General features: G+C 35.8%; 2 protein-coding genes across 4 annotated transcripts in view; one reads left to right on the top strand and one right to left on the bottom strand.

The window, feature by feature from the left end:
- Positions 1-825: 825 nt before the first annotated feature.
- LOC128556876 (uncharacterized) overlaps positions 826-23,937 on the top strand; it is a 135,546-nt gene continuing 112,434 nt past the window's right edge. For 2 of the 3 annotated variants that reach the window (XM_053542706.1, XM_053542707.1), the window contains exons 1-4: positions 827-992; positions 20,117-20,274; positions 20,694-20,809; positions 23,161-23,303. In XM_053542706.1, coding sequence (XP_053398681.1) covers positions 941-992; positions 20,117-20,274; positions 20,694-20,809; positions 23,161-23,303 — 469 coding nt within the window. In that variant the 5' untranslated portion in view covers positions 827-940. Of the gene's footprint in view, positions 993-20,116; positions 20,275-20,693; positions 20,810-23,160; positions 23,304-23,937 lie in introns of all 3 variants that reach the window. The other variant, XM_053542708.1, reaches the window with a different exon arrangement.
- LOC123556482 (uncharacterized) lies at positions 3,279-5,290 on the bottom strand. Its single transcript, XM_045347233.2, has 2 exons — positions 5,015-5,290; positions 3,279-3,622 (listed from the first exon to the last, which is right to left on the bottom strand). Exons 1-2 carry the CDS (start codon positions 5,234-5,236, stop codon positions 3,527-3,529), a joined length of 318 nt encoding a protein of 105 aa, XP_045203168.2. The 5' UTR covers positions 5,237-5,290; the 3' UTR covers positions 3,279-3,526.

Here is a 23,937-nt window from a genome sequence, read left to right as displayed (position 1 = left end):
TAGAGTGAAAGTGCATAAAAATTAAACCGAAATTGTAAATAAAAGGGGGTATAAATAATTAAATATCGACATAATAGTTGTGGACTTTGTTTGTCATGTGATACGGATGATGATGCGGAACAACTGTTTTAAGTTTGAAACAGATTCATTCAGTAATAACAGAGACAGCGTGAAAGTGCATCAAAACTTTAACTTGAGTGAAAACTGAGGGACGCAAGTCATAAAATATTGGTGCTAGTGTTATGCCCCTTGTGTCATATGATGTGGGTGGCAATATAGAACAATTATTTTGCGGACAGCGGCCAACTGATTCGACCTGATACCATTGTATATTGTATATGCAAGCAACTACGAGAAATGTTGAGAGTTTGACACACATATTTTGCACATCAAATACAATCGTAGCTGTAATCTTCTCCCGCGTTGCAGCGTCTGTGTTAAGGACACTTGAAATGATTGTAATCTCGAGATAAATTTGCTGTTAGTATGTTCATTAAAGGTATGTTATCATACATTGTACAAGTCGGTAAAGGTACGTGAAGTCTTCTTGTACAAAGTCACTATCATATTAAAGATAAAGATTATTATGAGGATGGGGAAGGGTGTTGGTAGTCTAATATATGTAATTGGTCCTTTTTATTTGAATAATATAATAAAGTAGTGCCTCTAATAGTATGCGAATTTTTTTTTTCAAAGAAATCTGATGAAGTTATAATTCCTAAAACCATAACTTTTTTTCAGAACAACATTTCAAAGATAAATCAGTATTTTAGTATGTGATGCCTGGCCTCAATAATATAAATAAAATTTTACATTTAAAGTTTACTGGATGCTCCCTATATGGTGTAACCGGTACTTGCATGTATATTGTATGCAATTATGTAATATTATAACAAAGCTTTAATAACTATATGGTGCATAAACATTTTATTTTCATATCATGGAATTCAAATCAATAGATCTGATATATATAATTGGAGTTATATCATGTGGTGAGTAAACAGTTCTCAAATATTATTCTGACGAAAATATAACTCTGGTCAAGTTGGGATCTGCCTGAATTGGTCAGAATGCACAGAGTCATTATTTTCATAAATGATTTATTCTTTATATTTTCATTTTTACGTATTCAATCTTATTATTTTCCGTTAACGAAACACGTTTATGTAAAAAAATGTTCATTTATTGATGCTACACATGCGTTGTAAAACATGTTTGGTAAATACGTGTGGTTGGTGTAGTTACCAAACTAAACAATATTCAAACATTTAATAGTTAGCTTTCCAAATTGAAAAAAAGGAATGTCAAAAGCAAAACAGAACATATCGTGTGTTTTAGACACATAAGGTAAAACTCGACTTTAAATAAGTTACCTGGGATAGACAATATAGTAATGATAGGCATAAATAAATGTGGTTATGGGAATAGTGACCATATATTTTTGCACAATGTACATCGTTAAAAAGTACATAGATTTAAGTAAATCAATTTCAGTGATTCCTTCAAAATTGATCATCTACTCTGTATAGGTTAGTGTTTATTAGTAAACATTTATCAAATTAAATTGGTCTGGCGTGGCGCAGCCCGCGCGACCAATTTAATTTGATAAATGCTTTCTAATAAACACTAACCTGTTTAGTGTTTGAAATTATTTTTTGTTTACAAATTTAAGCTCCGCTTACAGTATGTGACTTACTGGTTAATAAACGACTGGAAGTAAATGTTGATTTACCAAAATAAATTTCCCGTAATTTGAAAAATACTGTTTTGCCATTGGACAAAAAATAATTTCAAACACTAAATTGAGTTGCTTCTTGTATTCACAAAAGGAAACAAAACAGCAAGGCATCGCTCCTTGAGCGGGGCGTATAAATCTCTATGTTAAGTTATATTTAGAATACTTTTGAATATCAGGCGGTCCGTCTTTTTTTTTCATACTCAGACTTGTATTGGGAAGTGGGAAGATGCCAAAAATGATGAGAAAACTACTAAGGCTATTGTGGTATCGCTGTCGTATCAAATACATGCAAAGCGACGACAGTACGATGACACGATAGTGAAGATACGACAGTAAGACAGCACGATGGTAAGTGAGCGCGTGCACGATGACGGAGGCGCGATACGACGGTGACCCGATGGTGATGGAGCGATATTTCGGCAGCACGATGACGAATACGCGATATTACTACCTGTCATCGTCGTCGTGCCTTCGCCCCATCACCACTGTGTTGTCGTGCCATCACCATTGTGCTGTCGTGCCATCACCATCTTACAATCATACTTTCGCGGCATCGCGTAGCCAGATGCGGCAGTAATAACTCAACTGTTTTATAGTCTTTTTGCCACGATGGAGAAGACGAAAAGTAAACATCGTGTCATCGCAGTATCGCATCTTTGTCATCTTTCCATACATTCGTTCCAACACCATCGCCACTACATATGAAACCGTACTGTCGCGGCAGCGTGTGTATCTGATTCGACAGCAATAGCAGCATGACATTAACAGGAACATATGCCTTTTAGTCAAACCTGTAGGAAGTATTGACGAATCCACACCGCAAGCCATGTTCCAAAGTCGGTTGTTTTTTTTGTATACCACTAGCTTGTCAGTGTTTTGTTCACTGGAGATAACTCATGCGGCTATTCAAATTTTATATAATTATGTCCCTTTTCTTCTCAAAACATTAGATAATCAGAGTCTGAATGTATTAGAATAAAGAATGAAAAAAATATTATCTAATCGGTAGCCAGACTAACCATTAGGCAATATAAATATGAGCGTCTCAGACTTTGCAACACACACACACCACAATATGATAATCTGTCACAGTCGGTGTAACTGTTTGTAACGAGGCTCTCTGTCGTGTTATCACAAAAGCAGTTACCAGAGTTGCCAGATGTACATAGAAAAGTTTACCGTACCCGAAACGCGCTTTAGTTAAGGTGTTGGCATTGTTGCCTTTAAAAGCTCCCATGATGTTGTTTTAAACAAATAGTGTTTATCATCGCGTCATAAAAAGATGTGGCCCTGCAATCTCTATAGCCTCTTTACATGATTTTTATGTTCTCTTATTTACAACATTTACCGAAGCTGTTGTTGATTTTTAATATTTTGGGGTGTATAAATTGTATTTGTGGGTATTCAGTTTGATTCTATCAATTTATTCGTAGTGAAATCATACCTTATGGGTTAAAATCTAGGTTAACATATGTAACATATACATTAGCATTATGGGTTAAAATCTAGGATTTTGCAGATCTTTGAGTCAGAACGAACACAAGTTATCATAATTTAATATAAAGAAACAAATAGAAAACAACACCGTGACAAATTGACAGGTTTCTGTAGTAAGATGTCATCCAAAAAGTCACTATATTCCCGGCTATAAACTAGTTTCATTGAATAATCAGGATGATACATTTACACGATTCAAGTTTTTACAGTTCTTTAAAAAAAATCCGCCGGTTTTTACTGAATGTTCTTGTGCTGAACTGTAGAAAAGAAACTCGACTGTGCTCGGCAGTGCTATGACAACATTTTACGTAGCTCTCCGCTTTTGTCCAGATCTTGGGTTTCAGATCCTCCGCCAATAAACTTGCCATTGATGAACACACGGGGTACCTGTTAAGTAAAAGATACACAAACGTTTAAATCGTGATAACAACTGTTGAAAAAGTAAAATCCTTAATATTTCCGAGATTACTGTAACCACAACTTGAATTAGGTTAATATCAGATTAAATTCATATATGGCGACTATTTATTTTCGGTATCTCTATGTCAATAATCGGAACATTTATTTCGTAAACTATTAATTGTATTTACGCTACTCTCTTCAAAATAAAAGCGTTCTTTAAGTGTAAGCCAACGTTATTTTGATTTAATTTTAATTAGTTTTCAGATTTATCTATCTTTAACCGTATCTCTGAAGAAAATTTTCTCTATTTTTTCCATCTAAAAAGAAAGAAGTTATCATGTTTACAATTTAAACTAAAGAAACTGTTGTATTTGCAGATAATATTATAGATAATATAGATAATTCAGTAGTACGTAAACACTAAAACTGCTATTGGCCATTTTCTTCAATTTCAGAATGCCAGATATTTCATGAAACTAGTGATTTCGCTTTAAAAATTCTTTCAGCATTATGAATGGCTATGTGATAGCTATCAAACAAAGCATACCACGAATTTACCTTGGACTTTCATGAAAACAAAACTCTCAAACAAGAGCTGTCTAATGACAGTGCGCTTAACATCTGGAAGCCCTTCCACCAAATACTAGCTTACAAACAAAGGCTTTTATATCAAAATGTTCTAAGTTGAAATATGTGCATTTAAACTGTAAGCCAGAGTTATGAAACTTGCCAAGTGAGACCATTCCATAGTGCAAAAGATGTGTTGAGAATCTGAAAACATTTGGTCAAGTTACCATGCTAACAAGCAAAACTGTCACAAAATTTGAAAGTTAAAAAAGGGGCATAATTTTGCGTAAATGTAAGCTAGAGTCATGTTACTTGCCACGTGAGTTCCTCTCATGCACGTTAGAAAGCATTTGGCTTGGTAGGTTTTGAGAAACCTACTTACATGCAAAACTTTAAGCAAAATTTCTAAGTTAGAAAGGGGCATAATTTTGACAAAAATTAAAACTAGAGTTAGGTAACTTGCCCCGTAAGGTCATCTCATAATGCCGAAGACATGTGTGAAGTTTGAAAGCATTTTGACTTTGTAGTTTTTGAGAACCTGAGATTCTAAGTTAAAAAGGGGCATAATTTTGACAAAATTAATAGCAAGTTTTTTTTGTAACTTGTCCTGCGTTGTCATCTCATGTGTAAAGTTTGAAAGTATTTGACCTAGTAGTTTCTCAGAAACCTGCTTACGTGCAAAACTTTAACCTGAACTTTGTGACGCGGATGCCGACCCCGACGAAATAGTGTTTACAAAAGCTCTACTATTTCGAAAAATTCAAAGAGTCGAGCTAAAAATATATACAGGAAAAACAGTAATAAACTTACCGACGTTGCGCCTGTCATTTTGCCAAGTACTGCCTGTATTTCTGCACAGTTAGATTCATTCTCTATCTCCCAAACTTCGTAGTCCTCAGCTTTAAGTTCCTTCCCAATGTAAGCTTCCAGCACTTTCTTTCCCAACTTACAGTAGGGACAATATGATTTAGAAAACACCATTACTTTCTTCCCAGCTATTTTAGCCTCAACTATTGCCTTCGTGTTAGCCATTTTGGTCAGTTCCACACAACACACAATACTATATACACTAAACTGGACGTTTAATATAATAGCTGTTTGTTTTACGGATCAATAATCAGTACTTAAACCAACAGTGTCCATATTTGGATAGCATTCAATTCTATATCGTGATAACGCATTTGTAGGACGAAACGGTTGCGTAATCATGGTAATGGCGTTCTTGTGAAACCATCGTGATAATACATAATAATAAAATTATATTGTTTAACTAGTTTCGTATATATAAAGACATATTATAAGCCTATAAAGAATTAAATATTTCAGACAATTGAATTTAACAATTTAAACCGCCAGTTCAGATACACAGACAGTCTCTAATGTTGTCGGGAATTGTTTTCCGGTCCTTTCGCCCTCTGATTATTGTTCTTGTAATAATTGTCCGTCAAAGAGAAATAAAATATTATTTAGTCAAAATAAATCACTATAGTTATACATTTGTACATGTACCATCGTTCAATGTTATTTAAGTTGAAAAGGCACACCTTAATTTTCTGTGTTAAGTTTTGTTTGCTCTTGATCGATTTTCACCTTTAACATCGATATTTCATATATAATCAACGTCAAGATTATACAAATATTTTCGCCAGGCAGTTGTTGTCATAATGATTTTCAACAAGTTTTCTTACAGAAAAAGTAAATGCGTAGTTTGAAATGCGACTTCGTGCACACACGCTGAATCTGTTGATATCATAACAAAACAAGGGCCATGATCCAATAATTTTCTGTTGTCATTCTTGTTTCATTGTCCCAGTATGATACATTTATGGAGAATCATTGACAATATGGTTATAAACTAGAATTCATTAATGTAAACTTCTGTGCCATATATGCTTTTTTAAAAGTTTAAACATATTTGTTCCGAGTAATACATATACAAGATTAACCTTCTCCTTCGCGCTCGGAGTTGCATCGGGTCTTAGGAAACAAACAAAATTGAAGATAAATGTTAAGGGGAAAAAAAACATGACAAACTTTTAACTTTACAACTCTTTTTTGGCATTGGAATGAGACTTGGACTGATTTTTGGGGGTTGGTATACCCGCTACCAAAGTTATAAGTGTACTTCTGACAATTTATTTGATTCCTAATCACACCTAAAAGATGTCCATACGCTACATAAAAATAGTTCCATTCATGAACAGCACGGATGAATTATTAATGATCAAGAAGTCCTAATTTAACCTGTCTCCATTCACACTGACCATTTATACTAAACAAAAAAAAAGCTAACCCGCCATTAGTTCTTTTGTTAGTAATTCAAAAATTACTAAACGTACAATTTTGAAATTTAGTCTACACTTTGAACAATATCTACTGTTGATAAGTTTTCACAATTTCAAAAAATCAAATTATGCTATCATACGAAATCGCTGCTTTTACGACTTCAGTCCATCTTTGAAAAGTCACAAAAATACACTAAAACATCTAGAATTTACAGACTAGCGAAAAACGTTATGAAGGAAGAAAATGACAAAAAAAAAAACAACAGCAAAATAATGGCGTTGTCATGACATATCGTAAAAGAGCATTTCCAGCTTGCCAATTAGATAACTTCATTAGAGGTCATGCAGAGTTCATTTTATATTTCAGGCATAATTTTATTTGTTTCTCAGTTTGGTCTTTGCTTTGTTACAAATAGATCAGAAGTATATTATTAATAGCGCAATCTATAAGTGAGATATTTATAGTAAATGTGGTTAATATTAATATCACACAGTGATTTTTCTTTTAATTTACGCGAAAATTGTTTGTTGTTTTTGTTTTATATTTAGTTACATTTTATACAGGTGACATGACATTTTTATAGACAAATTGTAAAGCGTTATCCTTGTTGTTAATGAATGGCATTGAAGTGCACAATAATTGATATAAAATAGAAAATCTAACAACCAAAACCCGCTCCACCAGACGTCTCAAGGCTTTGATTTTCCCGTCGGTCATTCTAAGTGATGTCAAGTCGGTATCACCTCAGGGTTAAAATCCAAGTAAAAGCGGAACTATTGGAACTATTGGCCATGTATGCAACAATCCCATACTAAAGTGAACAATCGACAACCGGATGAATGAAAATAAGCTCAAAATGAACACTTCCAAAACCGAGTTTATCATGTTTGGTAGTAGGCAACAGCTCTCTAAGTGTGCAACTGACAAAATATGCATTGTAGGTGATGAAGTGAAATCAGTGAGCTTTATTCGATATCTAGCTGCATACCTTGATTAAAACTTGAATCTAAAAGAGCATGCAAGACGAAAGTGTAGAACAGCAATGCTCACCTACTTCAGAATTAAAAATGTATCCGGAAATATCTTACCAAAGAGACTGCCGAAACTCTGCCATTGGTGATATCCCATTTAGATTATTGCAATGTCATTTTGTATGGTATTGGTCAAAGCGAGGTAAACAAAATGCAACGAATTCAGAACATATGTGCAAAACTTGTCCTAAAACGAAGGAAATACGACAGTTCCAAACAAACGCTCTATGAACTTCACTGGCTACCAATCAAAGCCAGAATCACATTCAAGATGCTCACCTACATGTATACTTGTTCATTCGGAAATTCTCCGGAATATCTTTCAGAACTTCTCATAAAACAAACTCAGACAAGGAACTTGCGTTTTTCAAATTCCGTTACTGGGTGTTACGTTGTTCTTTTCAACAAGCGCAAAACGTTCAGTGACAAAAGTAGAAGTTGAAAACTCATTATTTTGGAAATTACTCTTTTAGAGCCTGTGACTGTGATTTTTAAGATATTGTGGTAACATGAACTGGATGATTTTTACTGTGTAAATACATTCGAATATGAACAATTTTATCACAAATAAATACAGTCGTTTGTAATAACTTATGGACATGTCACAATAACTCACTTTTACTTACTTACTAACAAAACAGCGGCTATTTTACTGTATCTTAATATTCTAATATTTTATTAATCTTATCTGATGCCTGATCTTTGTTTAACACTTACTAAATAGTTTATTCACAATGATGTTTATGCTCATTTATTTCATACATCTTTAAAATGTCTTAATTTTTAGACGTAAATTTTTTTTATGTGTTTGTAGAAAGGCCATTGAATATGTTTTACTTAAAAAATTGTGTTTAATCAAATAAAACAGTTTCAGTTTTCAGTTTCAGTGCAAATTCTGATCAGGAACAGGTTCACATAAGGTAACTTGTGTCTAAGTCGGTAATCAGTCTTCGTACGTGGCAGACTGATGTTAAATGGGTACGGGACCTCCGTTGTCGAGTGGTTAAGATCACTTGCCTCTCACCGATGTGGGTTCGAGCCTCACTTGGGGCGTTGAATTCTTCATGTGAGAAAGCCATCCAGCTGGCTTACGGAAGGTCGGTGGTTCTACCCAGGTGCCCGCTCATGATGAAATTATGCACAGAGGGGCACCTGGGGTCTTCCTCAACCATCAAAGCTGGAAAGTCGCCATATGACCCGTATAATTGTGTCGGTGCGACGTTAAACCCAACAAAACAAAACAAAACAAACAATGTTAAATGGGTACGGTATGTCTAAATTCCATTTTAGAAAACTTAGTATAAAATACGACATATTTGAAAAAAAAAGGTATTATGAATAAACGGTAGTGAGGTTACCTTGTGTAGGTTTTACAATATTACACGTTTAGTAAATTACGGTTAATAAATGTATAAGGTGAATAAAATAAATTATGGCCTATTGTATTGTGGCTGATTTCTGCCATTTCGTGTTGGCGTGTCGGCGGGGCGAAAACACGAACACGACAACACGAAAACACGACAAATTTTACACGAAAACACGACGTTTTGAGGGCGCCGACACGACATATTTATTTGTCGAGTTTACGTATTGTCGGGTATGAATATGTCGTGTTGGCGTCCTTTATTTGTCGTGCTGTCGTGTTTTCGCCCCGACGACACGAAAACATGAAAACACGACAAATACATTATTTGTCGAATTTTCGTGTTTTCGCTCCGCGACACGAAAACACGACAAATATCTTATTTTTGGTAATGACAAAAGCTGACAAGTTTGTGTTTATGACAGTTGTTTTTGTTTTAATTTTTTATAAGTCTCTACTAAGTATTACTGCGAAGATATTGCGAGTACGAAAGTGGTGGGTTAGCTGTTAGCTGTTAGCTAATATACACATATGGAGGATATCAACATTATTATAAAATTGCAGGATAAATATCGATATAACCAGGAAGACGTATAGTCGTTCCATATATAACTGATATTAATCCCATGACAATACAGAATTACAATCAATTTATTGTATGTGTACCCAGCGAAGAAATATTCTATGATAGGGTTGTGCTCTGCCATGCGTTTAATGTTTTATATACAACATCATAATAATAAAATCAAAGCCAATATTTATGAGGGACATTAATCTTCACTGAGGCCCACTCGTATACGTAAATTATTTTTCTAATTGCACAGGCTTGGATCCATGGCCGGGCTTGCCCCTGCCCCTCCCATATCGGCCGGCTGAAAAGTGACCTGTACTCATCAAAGTTGCAACCCAACTATTTTGGCAAAGGAATGATTTTTTTTTCACAATTTAGACTCCAAAATGCACCACAGGCCACCATTTCATACATATATCAAAAATGTCCGTGGGGATACCCTCTGACACCCAAATAAGAGGGCATGATCCCCTCATATACCTCAAATTTTGCACTAAATATGCAGCGGGGCCACCTTTTCACACCTATATTTAAAAAATGACCAGGTAGAGACCCTGCAACTCCACTGTCAGGAGGGGGTTAACTCCTCCCGTACCTCAAAATTTGGACTCAGAAATGCAGCACTTGCCACCATTTTATACATATAGCCTATTTCAAACATTTCCATGGGGACACGCCATGACCCAACTAATAGGGGAGGGGTGGGGGTTACCCCCTTCTGTACCTAGCCCCATTCGGCTCACCGATACCGCCTTCATTCTTAACTGGTGCCGCTCCCCAACCCTAATACCGAGTCTGTTATACAGTTATACATACACTTCGCATTCTCAAAACGATAACCGACATCTGACATATTATTGAACTGTTTTATAATCTCAAATCTCCTAATGCAGCTTTAGTGACTTAAAATAAATTCTGAATTGACGGTTCGTTCGAATAGAAAGAAGAATGCTTCTAAAACCCTTTTCCACTGGCTTCAGAATAACTCTACATTTTATAAGAGATGTCTGAAAAGTATTTGTCGTGTTTTCGTGCCGGTGGTGCGACATGAAAACTCGACAAATAAGGTGTATGTCGTGGTTTCGTGTTGGCGGGGCGAAAACACGACAAATAAAAGGCGCCAATACGACATCTTTAAACTGCCAACACGAAAACTCGACAGAAAAATTCGTCGTGTCGGCGCCCTCTAAACGTCGAGTTTTCGTCCCGCCAACACGAAATGGCAGAAATCAGCCACCATACTACTGGGATTTTTTTAAACGAATGACTGTTACAAGGTCTGATATTAAATTGTGATTGTTGCTACGTACACACCCTTAGTTTGTATACATAGACTTGTAAAATATTTTTGGAGAGGATTTTCCACAATCTAAATCCTATCAATATCTTAAAAAGTTGAGAGTTGCGCACTAAAGTGATTCTCACGAGAAGGAAATTTCATACACCGTCTGAATTCCCTGCAGACGACATTCCGGTTTCAGACTTTAAGAGATTATTTTGATGTTAATGAATTGCAGAATATTCGACATTAAGTTTAATTTCGTATAGTTTTTTAAGTTTGAACTATTATGATCATTGTTCCTTCTCAAGAGAAGGTACACTTATGGTGAACATGTCACACTTGACTGAGCAGGTAATGGCTACAAGGGTATCATCAAAGGCATCCGAATTCCAGTAGGGCGCCGCCATCTTGGACTCATGCATATTCATTACAAATAGCCTCTTTGCCAGGGTGTATTTACGCATCTTTAAGCCAATCTTTAGACTAAAGTTTAGTGAAATACAACTACGTAATAACAGGTCTTCAAGAAACAATAATATAGTTAAAATCATATAACTCCTAAATCTAACTTGTCAGAATGAAGAATGGAAATTATTTAAATGAGTAAGCATCATCAACTCCCGTCAAAAATATCGTCTGCTATACTCCTTATTCACGCCTCGTTCGGAAAAAATCGAAAACGAGGCTCTTAACGCATCGCGTAATGCTTGGTTTCATTTTCTTCTAGCTTAGCTTCTACGGTCCCAGACGGCCGTATTTCGTTTTGGAGCTGGAAGTATCAGTCATGCGATGCAATTAAGCAAGATGTTTGGCAGCACTTTTCTGTCCATGTATTGCTATGTGAAACTTTAAATTTACAAAGAGGCTAACATACGGCCAAATTCCGATCTGTGCCACTCCACTAGGGAAGATTCCCGAAATTTTGATAGAATTATGGTCTTTATTATTTATTGTCCGCTGATATAATATTTAAGTAGAAGGTGTTTGATTATTATTATAAGTTAAAATATATGTTTGTGCGAAATAACTTTAAATGTTTTTAAATAGATCTAGATCTAAAGCCAACTGGGTCAATTTCCAACAGTTTGTAAAATCAAAGTCACCTTCTATGTTTAGTGACTTCCATTCCAAATCTATTGAAGAGCTGTGGATAGAATTTAAAGATCTTATCCATGAAGGAATAAATCTTTTCATTCCCTCCAAGAGGTTGGGTTCTAAACCATCTCTTCCCTGGATCACCCAAGGCATCAAGAGACAAATCAGAAAAAGAAATAAATTGTACAAAAAACAGAAAAACAGTTCAAATTCAAAGGTCAAACATCAGTACAAAAATTTCAGAAACCAGGTCAAAATGGAGATAAAGCAGGCCCACACAAACTACCTAGAATATGTCCTAGAAGCACACTCAGGTGATCCAAATAACCCCAAACCAGGTCAAAACTTCTCCCGTAAAAAGCTCTTCTCAACTATCAAAAATGCTAAACAGGACACTCAAGGCATTGCCCCACTATCGGAAAATGATAACCTTATCACAGATAGCAGGGGCCAGGCAAATGTTCTCAACCGCCAATTCCAGTCCGTCTTCACTCCAATGAATCCCTTAAAACTAGGTCAGCTATGCTTAATGAAAACTAAATACCTGTTTAGCAATGCCCCAAAGCCTCAATACCCCAAAATGTCTGAAATTTCCATCAGTGTAAATGGTGTCCAAAAGCTTTTGTCCACATTACAGAGTGACAAAGCTTGCGGTCCCGATAACTTAAAACCGGTAGTCCTGAAAAACCTAAGTGTACAAATAGCCCCCCTGGTTACCAAACTTTTCCAAAAATCTCTAGAAACAGGCACTATCCCTTCCGACTGGTCCAAGGCGAATGTCACTCCTCTCTTTAAGAAGGGTGACAAAAGCAACCCTGCTAACTATAGACCCATTTCCCTGACATGTGTTCTTTGCAAAGTTATGGAGCACATTGTCGCATCAAACATCACTAAACATTTCCAGGTCAACAACATACTTTATCACCTTCAACATGGCTTCAGGTCAAAACGGTCATGCGAAACTCAACTGTTAGGACTTGTCGAGGACCTATCCAGGAATTTAATTCAAGGTCACCAAACAGACTTAATACTCCTCGACTTCTCAAAGGCGTTTGATAAGGTTAATCACCTAAAGTTACTATATAAGCTGCACCAACATGGCATCCAGGACTGTACACTACAGTGGGTCAAATCATTTCTCATCGGTCGCCGTCAGTCCGTCTTAGTCAATGGTGATAAGTCGGATGAGGTCCCGGTCACATCTGGTGTCCCACAGGGCTCTGTCCTCGGCCCTCTTCTCTTTCTGCTATACATAAACGACCTGCCTGAAAATATTGTTTCACAGGTCCGGTTATTTGCTGATGATACTGCTGTTTATATCACAGTCAACAATGTTACACAACAACATACTCTGCAAGAGGACTTAACCAGGTTACAAAAATGGGAACACACATGGGACATGGAATTCAATCCATCCAAATGTACAGTGATTAATATTTCCAAGTCTAAACACCCTTACAAATCCACTTACACACTACATGGGCAGACACTAGAAACCGTGAGTGATGCAAAATACCTTGGTGTTAGCATCACTTCAGATCTAAACTGGAACAAACACATAAACCAGGTCACTTCAACAGCTGGTCAAACACTTAACTTCATTAAGCGCAATATTCCCTCCAAACAGCAAAATATTAGGGAATTTGCCTACAAAACCCTTGTTAGACCACAACTAGAGTACTGCAGCTCAGTGTGGAGTCCACATACACAGCTCAACATACATAAATCGAGATGGTCCAACGCAGGGCCGCTCGATGGGTCACCAGTGACTATTCAAATTACAGCAGTGTCACACACATGTTAAAGCAATTGGGGTGGCGTTCCCTTGCAAACAGAAGAAAATGATGCCAGGCTACTGATGTTTTATAAGATTGTCCATGGACTGGTTGCAGTGCCAATGCCGTCTTATATTTTACCTCCTACCCGGCTCACTAGACACATGCATTCCCAATATTTCCGGCAAATTCAAACACCCTGTAATTATTACAAGTTCTCTTTCTACCCGGCTACCATCATTCTCTGGAATTCTTTGCCGGCTGACATTGCTCAAGCACCTACCCTGGACCAGTTTAGGCAAGGGGTAACCAAACTGGGCCAGGACTTCTGAGTGACCAGGCTGTTTTTAATCCTTTTACTGTACATTTCGCCTTTTTATTAGCACTATCAGCTTTTTCTCAAATTCTCACAAATACTTTATGTATTACTTTAATTCTCCTGTACATTCCTGCTTTTAAACTCTTATGCACTGACGCGCACCTGCATAAAATACTCGCAAGGGTGTCATGCAGTATTTATAGATAGATAAGAATGCACGTAAACTAACAAAACATATTTTTCATTATTGTTTTATTAAACATCTGTAACAGGATGCTAAAAACAGATCCCTTAAAAAGAATATTTAATATGCGCTAGAAGGAACCTTTTGGTAAGCTAAATCTTGTTATAGATCTACAAGTAGATCTAGATCTATTGTATCAACCTACTGGTAACGCTGTGTATTACCAGGTTATGTCCCTTAGATTAAACTCCGCCATTTACAGTAAAGGACGTGCAAAAACTGTAAGTTTGAATGTGCTCATTAGTCAATAAACATGACTCTAACTAGCCATAATTACTTGAAATGATACGGCCAGGTAAGATGAAATTAGGTGTATCGAAAATTCAAGCTAGACCAGAAAAAAAAAACAACTCTGAAGGCCAGAGCTGGCTCTCCTTTAAGGTACTTCCGCCATCTTGAATTTAGAGTGACCTTCATTTGAGGTGTGAAAATATAGTGAACAAAAGCTTTCAAATGCAGCTGTTCCAGAGTACAAAAACAGCTCAGTTTGCAAGACTTGAACTAAAAGAAGGTGTATAAAAAGTAAAACTAAAATTTGGAAATAAACAAAGAAGATATTTTACCTGTATTTTTCCAAATTTTTGGTTAGATTTATAAATCCTTTCAAAATACTTTTTTAAAAATTCATGAATGGCAAAAGTTAGTTCAAAGTTTCAATTAGTGCATAGGAGAATTGTCTTACTGAATAGAACTAAACTTAGTACAAAATCTGTTTTCAAATCTGACCACCTCATGTATTAAAACGAAAATAAATCTGTACATATTGCTATTTTCAGCATACATAAAAGTAGTGCAATGTGCGGGCAATGATTTTTTTACGTATGGTGTACCAGACTGCCTAAAATTGTAAGACAAGTCTCAGACTTAATGTTAACAAGATTTAGCAACGATCCAAAATTCTTTTCAAGGATTGTGCTAGTATCATAAAGGTTTAATTTATTATAGCGGAATTTATGTACTTACGCGCTGCTTATCTCACGGAAAATGTGGTGGAAATAGAATTTTCGGCACCCCCTCTGTAACTACCGAAATTACTTAACGTAACTTTCTCACACATACGTGTTTGTATATCTATAAATTATAAAAAAACAATCAAAAATATTTGCTTTATCATGATATATGCAAATATTTTAGACAATCTTGAAACATTCGGCCACAGTATTTCCGCATACTGGTCCGGACAAGTTCGATGTGTATATTGATTCCTTATTAGATGTTTCATGCGTCGTAAACTAACCAATTTTGATCTATCGACTTTTTATACAATATGAGAATTTATGCAGCATGTTTTTAAAAACACAGTGAGAATAAATCGCAGAAAAAATGTACAGCCAAATATGTTAGGAGGTAATACAATTTGTATACAATTGTAGATAACTACGAAACATTTTACAAAATGCAATCAGTTGAACTTCTCACGCAAAAACCTGATGATTAAAATCAGCAGTATCTCAAAAGTAACCTTTCTGTTTCTTGCTTCTTCGTTAAACAACGATATTTTTTCACACTTTCATAGATTTAAACTGATAATAAATGTGTATTGAAATTCAGGCATAGAAATGGACACTGACTTTACATTAGTGATTACTGCGGTGTTGACAGCGGAAGCAGCGGTCCAGTACTAAGACTGTCTATGAAACAAAGGATAACGAGCTCTTTATCATTCTGAAAATTACGAACATTGGGATCAGTTTCAGTATACTAGTATTATACTTGCTATTTGCCGAGTGCACACTTGTTTCTATCGTCGTTAATATAAAGCAGACTAGTAAATATTCGTACAAATGCATAATCTCATAAACACTTCTTTAATGTATGTTCTCTGAAATTAACAAATAACTGGCTCAACTGAGACACCATACTTTAAAGTAAATTCAGTTTATTCACCACGAGGTTCAAAATGCACGGGAGTCTCGTGATAGTACATGCCTTTAATTTCACATGGTTAAAGTGTAAACAAATAGTTAAATTTGCTTCGTTTTATTTATCACGGAAAAGATCGGACGGTTTTTGATATTGGAATAATTTTAGAACATCTATGCATTTAAAGTTGAAAGTTGATCGTTTTCTACAGGATGTAAAACTGAAACAAGTAAGCACTTTTACTTTTTCAGCAATGTTCCTCAGGTGAACTTTGACACTGTTTACAAACTTTAAAAAGAGAAACCAGTTTTGTGTCATCCTGAAATGCGTTGTTCGGCTGAAACTTATAGTTCCCGGAAAAGTTCTAAAATGGTTTATTTGGGGATTTTTGTTTTATTTATGTATTCAACACAATGTGCAATATTTCCAGTTTTTGAAAATGATTGAAATTGAACTTTATTTTAGAAAAAGTTCCGATCTTTCAATAATATTTTGCCAGCGGATGCTTACACATTTTAAGTGAAACGCCTTTCTTGTCCAAAGGTGGTGTGTAAAGCGAAAAACTATCATTACACATTGCGTTTATTCTTTAAATGTAAAGGATCGGTAACAGATCAAGGAGATCGGGCAGTGCTAAACTATACTAAATGGATATCTCTAACAATGAATAAGGAGGCATATATATTTCAGTAAGGAAATCTGAGGTAAAAGAACAATCATATATTTAATTCCTTGAAATAAACATGGCGGCGAAATATTTTAGAAAAACTGTGCACGTGTTTTGCGCATTAGAATGTTTAACGACATTTTCTTGAAAAAGTAACGCTCGTGTGCACTATTTTGGCATTTCTTTGATTTGAAAGTAAATATTTTATAGCAATTTAGGTTGCATACGATACCGAAATTTTGCACCAAAAATGTTCACTCATTTTCTTCCAAAGCACTGTGGAGATAGGGTTCAACGTAGCTTTCATGCTCGCAAGTTTACCTACAGATATATCTTTTCAACTTTTATCATATATTTTTTGTGTCATTGCATTTCGAAAGCTGTTTCGAGGATTCTGATTTTTCACATGAATTTCTAATTTCAATTTGCGGAAGAACCTTAATTGTCGGCGTTTTAGTCCGAATAACAGAACATTTTGAGACAGCTCCCGTCACGTCCAAACTTATTCTGCATATTTCTGGGAACATTTCCTGGTGCATGTATCAATGTATTTGTAATGATTACATCTCTGATAATTGATTTATATTGACATTAAAGCATATATAGAATTGCCTCGCAGACATTTTTTGACATTGTATATTTTAATGTGTTTTGTTTCTGCAGTTTCGTGTCATATGCAGTCCGCTGTGTATTGAAACCGGTGCCTGGGTAAATATCTGCTCGCACCCATGGGCGTAGGGACGTTTTAAGGATTGGGGCGGTGGATGGGGTGGGTTTCGGAGGGGGTAGCCCCATCTTTGTCCAAATAATAGGTCATTTTGGGACAGCGTGATAACTGTCACTGTCTCCGTCACGGAGAGGGATGACAACTATAAAATATCAGATCATAAAATAAGTCATCCTGATTAGCCAAAGGAGTAAGGCTAGCCCCATCCCTTCAACAGGGTCCGGGTGGGCCTGGGAAAATTTTGCATATGGCTAGAGTAAATGGTGCAATCTGGTGACTTCTTGGACTAATCAGTAGTTGTTGAACATACTTGTTTTTTTTTGCGAGTTTTCACCCCTGTTTACAGTTTACTGCGTTTAAACACTGTAATGGCGGTACAATGTTAGATACGGACAATGTCTTGCCAGGGTAGAACCAGTAATGTCTAAGTAGGAGATCGAGCACAAGACCCTGACTTACAGGGGTAATCCAGTCCTTATGGCATTTTAGTCATTACATGCCAGCATTTATAAAGGTAAAACGCAATTCACAGTTTTCTTTCTGAATTAAGCACAAATTATATATTGGTATGTTACTATATTTTCTTTGATATTTCAAACAATTAATATGTTTAAGTGTCAAAAATACTTATTATTTTATGAAAAGACATCTCTGTTTTACTCAAGATATTTACCTTTGTTGGCAGAATTTGAGACACAACATAAATTGCATTTTAGTGTCTATAATCTGTTCGACAGTAAGCAATTAAACACAGTTAACTTTCATTAATTAATGTGTCGCCTATAATCCAAGTCTGCGGGGCGTGAAACTACAGCGACCTTGGATTTTGTACAAAACCTTGTAACCTAGCTGATCTAGCAAAGTGTCAGCGATATGACATGATTCTGTGTACATATCAGTCGCCGATGCACTTCATGATAAATTGACAATTGGCAAGGGAAGACCGCCGTATTTATTCTCAGTTATATTTTCTAGCCTTTTCAAAAATTTATGAGTTAGGCATTTTGCTGCTTCTCAAAATATTGGGGCGGCGGGCACCTCCCCTGCCGCCCCAGTTCCTACAGCCTTGCTCGCACCTGCACGTATTTCCATATAGTTTTAAGTCTCTTATTTAACATTATGAGTTATATTCAACCCATTTGAAGTTTCTACATGAATATTAATGTTTAATTTATTGGAGCAAGTAAGTCTGACCAGTATTATATGACTTTTTTCAAAATTTTTATGCTTACGTTTTCTTAACAGTAAAATGCAGATACGGTTAAGGCTTAGAGGGATGACAACTATAAAATATCAGATCATAAAATAAGTCATCCCAATAAGCCAAATGAGTAAGGCTATCAGCGTTTGAAATATATTTTGTATCGCATCATTTATTGTCACATTAATTAATTTATTCGGGAACGGCTGCGAATAACATTACAATTAAGTCCAGTTTCTGTCCTGCAAACACTGCTACTTTCAGTCATCATTTAATTCAATTATCTAAATTTGTGGCAAATGCAAAAAGCATAATTAAGTGAGCCAGACGTGTTATGAAGATAAATTGGACAACACACTAATTAGCACATAAATCAAAGGCATGTTTGTCGTGTGTTGGTTAAATCTATTACGTAAACAATACAACCTTAATTAACTATGCGGTTATTGGAAAACAATGATCTCTGATTAGTCGAGAGCACAAAGCAGCCACCGCATACTCCGCCTTTGATTGACAGGCAAAATAGCTTCTGACAAGGTAGTTCTTTTGTGTAAATCTGTAAGCTACACGTTCGACAAATTTTTTATGCATCCCAGGGAATAGTGGAATATTTTGGCGTCCTTTTCCAAAAAGTATGTGTACAAATACGCAGAATTAAGCATTTCGGAGAACCCTGTCAAGGAGTTGGGACCTCCTTTTCCGAGAGAGTGTAAATGAATTACATCTTTAATTTTGTTGCAATTGAACCTAAAACTTGAATCTAAAAGCATTCCCACCACTTTTTGAAAAGTGGGTACATATGTATCACATTCTTCAGCAGGGGTGTGAAAATCCCAATATTTTTCATTATTTTTCACTGTGAGACATAAAAATCCACTTGCCCGCAGTCAAAATTCACTCTTTCGGATTTTCAACATTAAAGTCTGTATTAAACTGCTAATTTGTAAGTAAAAACCTCTCAAAACACATAAATACATTATCACTTATTGAATAAAGCACCAGAAATGTGTTGAGAGATAGTTTTTACACCATTAAAATCAAATGTCACATATTTTCACGACCCAATTTTTTTCCTCCTTGAACGCAGACACTCTACTGTTTGGAAAATGCAGTTATTATTGGGTTGAAATCTTACTAAGTGTAAACAAAAGTTTGAACATGACAAAGTAGTAGTCATTTTTTGCAAGGTCTGTCTAGAATCAGCAACTTAGAAAAAATCCTTAAATATAAATTCTCTAAATTTCACTAGGGGATACTTATGATTTGTAATTCATTTGAATGCTTACCATAAAACTTGAAAATAAAGTAGACAGTACCATTAACTTTTAAAAGGGGTGCTTACCTAAAATATACTGACTGAATGGCGAACAATGCAGATCTTGATTAGACTTCACGGATGTGCAGGCTGATAATGATCTGCACTGGTTGCAAAGGCAGAATCAATCGTATCATGCATGATAAGGGTTAACATGAAGTTTTACATTTCAGTTGTGCCGTGTATATATGGTACCTGTGAGCCAGGCTGGTATGAGTACTATGACAACTGTTACTATGTTTCGGATTCACGATACAATCATCGGGATTTGGAACATGCATGTGCTTCGAGAAATGCTAGTTTGTGGATCTGGCATTCAACAGATGAACTGGTAAGTAGAATATATTTTGAATTAAGATTAAAAAAGGTCTTTTGCAAGATTATTATAAATGATAAATTTTTCTGTAGATAGTTTGTTCTCTAATAATTTCCTAATAATCAGTAGGCTCGATTCATACAAAACCGGCCAATCCCAATCGCTTGATTGGTACACCAGAATGCAGCTTGATGTTGTAGTCCGGCTATTCAGCATATCTCTAAGGTGACTGATGTGTACAAATCGGGCAAGTCAATATACCAGGCAGAATCAGAGTACACAATGATGCTCACCTATTGTAGTTGATTTGGAAAGTTTTCGAGTCATGAACTGACTTAATAGATGAAACTTATGTCACTTATATTTTGTGCATATACGTGTATATTTTATTGCTGGATGTATCAATCAGGAAATATTTAATACTTCATTTTCAGAAATGGATGACAAAACTGGTTAGTCAGGGTGCAAGAATACTTTACTGGACAGATCTGCAGTTGGTAAACAGACGATGGAAGTTTATGGATGGTACTCCATATAATTCACGAAATATGTAAGGAAAATTAATGATTGCAAATAAGAATCAAGAACAATGTTATAAAATGAAATTTGCCATAGGCTCTAACTAAAGTGATTTTCTTGGGAACTCGTATTGCCAAAGATTATGATATAAGTGATTTTCCTCTGAAACTTGCATAGCAGTATGTAGAAAAGACTTCCGTTTAATGGGATTTTAATTACCAAAACTGTGAAGATTGCTACATTTCATTCATATTTTATTTTAGACCTAAACAAGCTTTAAGGGTTTCCTTCAAATGCTAAAAGCCAAAAGGTTAACAAAAGAGAGTTTAAAACAGCAATGGGGTTCAAAATTTATAATATACATTGTAACTTCCGAAAACTGTACAGCCTCGGGACCAGAAGAAAAGTCCGGAAGTTTCCAGTACATGTAATTAGAAAGAAGCTGTCTTATTCAGTTAAACATTTATTATAAGTTTTCATAACAAAAGCAGTTTTTATCTGCAACCTTTGCTTCCTAAATCAGGAAGTCATGTTATAATTTGACACAGCCTGATTTATTTCACTGTTAAACATATGACTAAAGACTAAAACTATGTGTTATGCAACACATAAACAGTTTGTACTTCACAATAATTATGTTATATTGTTAATAGTCATAGTTGCGCACTGTAAAAGAAATCAATGAAAAACGGGCAAATATTTGAATATCTGCATATAGATGTAGATAACAATTGTTAATAATGTGTGAGAATGGAAATAATAAATCTCAAACAGTGATTTGCTCTTGAACAAAATCATTGTCGTTCAGGTGCATAGTATCGTGTCACTTGGGCTGCACCCTTGTGATATAATTCTTAAATTTAGCATCTGACCTCCAAACAATGATTTTATTAAATGCCAAATAACTAAATGAGAAATATTTCTTAAATAATTCAAATAATTTTTAGCTCGACTATACGAAGTATAAGGAGAGCTATCCTACTCGCCCCGGCGTCGGCGTCTGCGTCGGCGTCTTTCCGCGTCCCCACCTTGGTTAAAGTTTTGGTGCACTTTCTCTTTTTTCAACTTATCTCTGTAATTACTTGATGGATTTGATTCAAACTTGAAATACTTATTCCTCATCATCATCCACATCATCTGACATAAGGGCCATAACTCTGGCACCAATATTTCATGAATTATCCCCCCCTTATCACATAGATTTTCAGGTTAAAGTTTTGATGCACTTTCACTCTATCTCTGTTATTACTGAATGGATTTGATTCAAACTTAAAATAGTTGTTCAACATCATCACCCACATCATATGACACAAGGTGCATAACTCTGGCACCATTTTTTCATGAATTATTCCCCCTTTTTACTTAGAATTTCAGGTTAAAGTTTTGGTGCACTTTCACTCTACCTCTGTTATTACTGAATGGATTTGATTCAAACTTAAAATAGTTGTTCATCATCACCCACATCATATGACACAAGATGCATAACTCTGGCACAATTTTTAATGAATTATTCCCCTTTTTACTTAGAATTTCAGGTTAAAGTTTTATGCACTTTCACTCTATCTCTGTTATTACTGAATGGATCTGATTCAAACTTAAACAGTTGTTCAACATCATTACCCTTATCATATGACACAAGGTGCATAACTCTGGGACCAATTTTTCATGAATTATTTCCCCTTTTTTCTTAGAATTTTAGGTTAAAGTTTTGATGCACTTTCACTCTGTCTCTGTTATTACTGAATGGATTTGAGTCAAACTTAGAATAGTTGTTCAACATCATCACCCACACCATATGGTGCAAGGTGCATAACTCTGGCACCAATTTTTCATTAATTTTTCCCACTTTTTACTTAGAATTTTAGGTTAAAGTTTTGATGCACTTTCACTGTGTCTCTGTTATTACTGAATGGATTTGATTCAAACTTAAAATAGTTGTTCAACATCATCACCCACACCATATGACACAAGGTGCATAACTCTGGCACCAATATTTAATGAATTATGCCCCTTTTTGCTTAGGATATACTTATATAGTGTTTTGATACATTTTATCTTTACCTCTCTTATTACTTTAAGTTGATATTTTTGACATAGACTCAGGCTATAGTGCAATATCTTCATCCACAATTGGAGTCATTAAACACTCCAGTGACAGCTCTAGTTTCCTCAGATGTGCCCAGTTTCACTATCCAGCATCGAAATAGTCGAGCGCGCTGTCTCCTGTGACAGCTCTTGTTATTATGGTATGTTCCTCTTTATATTATCAGATGTTGAGAAAGTTGTGTATCTATGTCCCATGATACAATCATCTTAATTCCACAGTAGCCTCTTGTAATAAATGAGTGTATCAATGAGCTGTAATGTATAATCCATTTACAGACCATGGTATAGGAATAAGGAAGGGGACAGAAACAGTAATTCAAATAAATGTGCTGGGTTGTACTCTTACAAACCAGATATTGGAAAAATACAAGCTAGAAGGTGTACAGATGGCTGGGGAACTATATGTGTCCGACCTAAAGGTGAGTACAGCAGTACAGTTTGTCAGGCATTTTTTAGTAGGAATCGGGGACCACATGTTCTATGACTGAAAACTGCTTCCAGAGACTTTCAGTACCTAAGGCTGAGGAATGATATAGATCAGATATGAAGTTGAGTACATCTCTACTACTTGTCAGACATTCAGAGTAGATGGTGACAGGTTTACAAAGGAGTGGAAAACTATGTGTCTGTCCAAATATGAATTAGCTCAATATTTTGTTAATGTGAGCAGTATGAGTATAGAATGATGGCTTCATTACTGTGTCTGACTTTAAGGCAAGAACAACTATGTGGGCCGGTGGTCTAGTGGTAACAAGCTTGACTGTCAATCCAGAGGTCCAGGGTTTGAATCCCGGTCCAGGCACTGGAAATTTCTGAGATGCTCTTGGGAGTCTCCCACCTAACTAGAGGCCTGTAATGGTTCTTCCCAGGAAAGACGGTCTCGCGTGTATCGGTGCTATACACCGGGCATGTTAAAGAACCAGACTGTCTATAATTCGCAAAGAGCTAGGCTAAGTTAGCCGGACAGGCCTGTATCTATAATGATTTCTCTCTATCTGTTATTGGTCAGATCAATCTTTGTCTGTACTGGTAGAGGATGAATTTTGCGCCCCG

Source organism: Mercenaria mercenaria, chromosome 5 (genome assembly GCF_021730395.1).
Source record: "Mercenaria mercenaria strain notata chromosome 5, MADL_Memer_1, whole genome shotgun sequence".
NCBI lineage: Eukaryota > Metazoa > Mollusca > Bivalvia > Venerida > Veneridae > Mercenaria > Mercenaria mercenaria.
The sequence above is the reverse complement of the archived record's forward strand: the minus strand, read 5'-3'. Positions and strand labels throughout refer to the sequence as shown.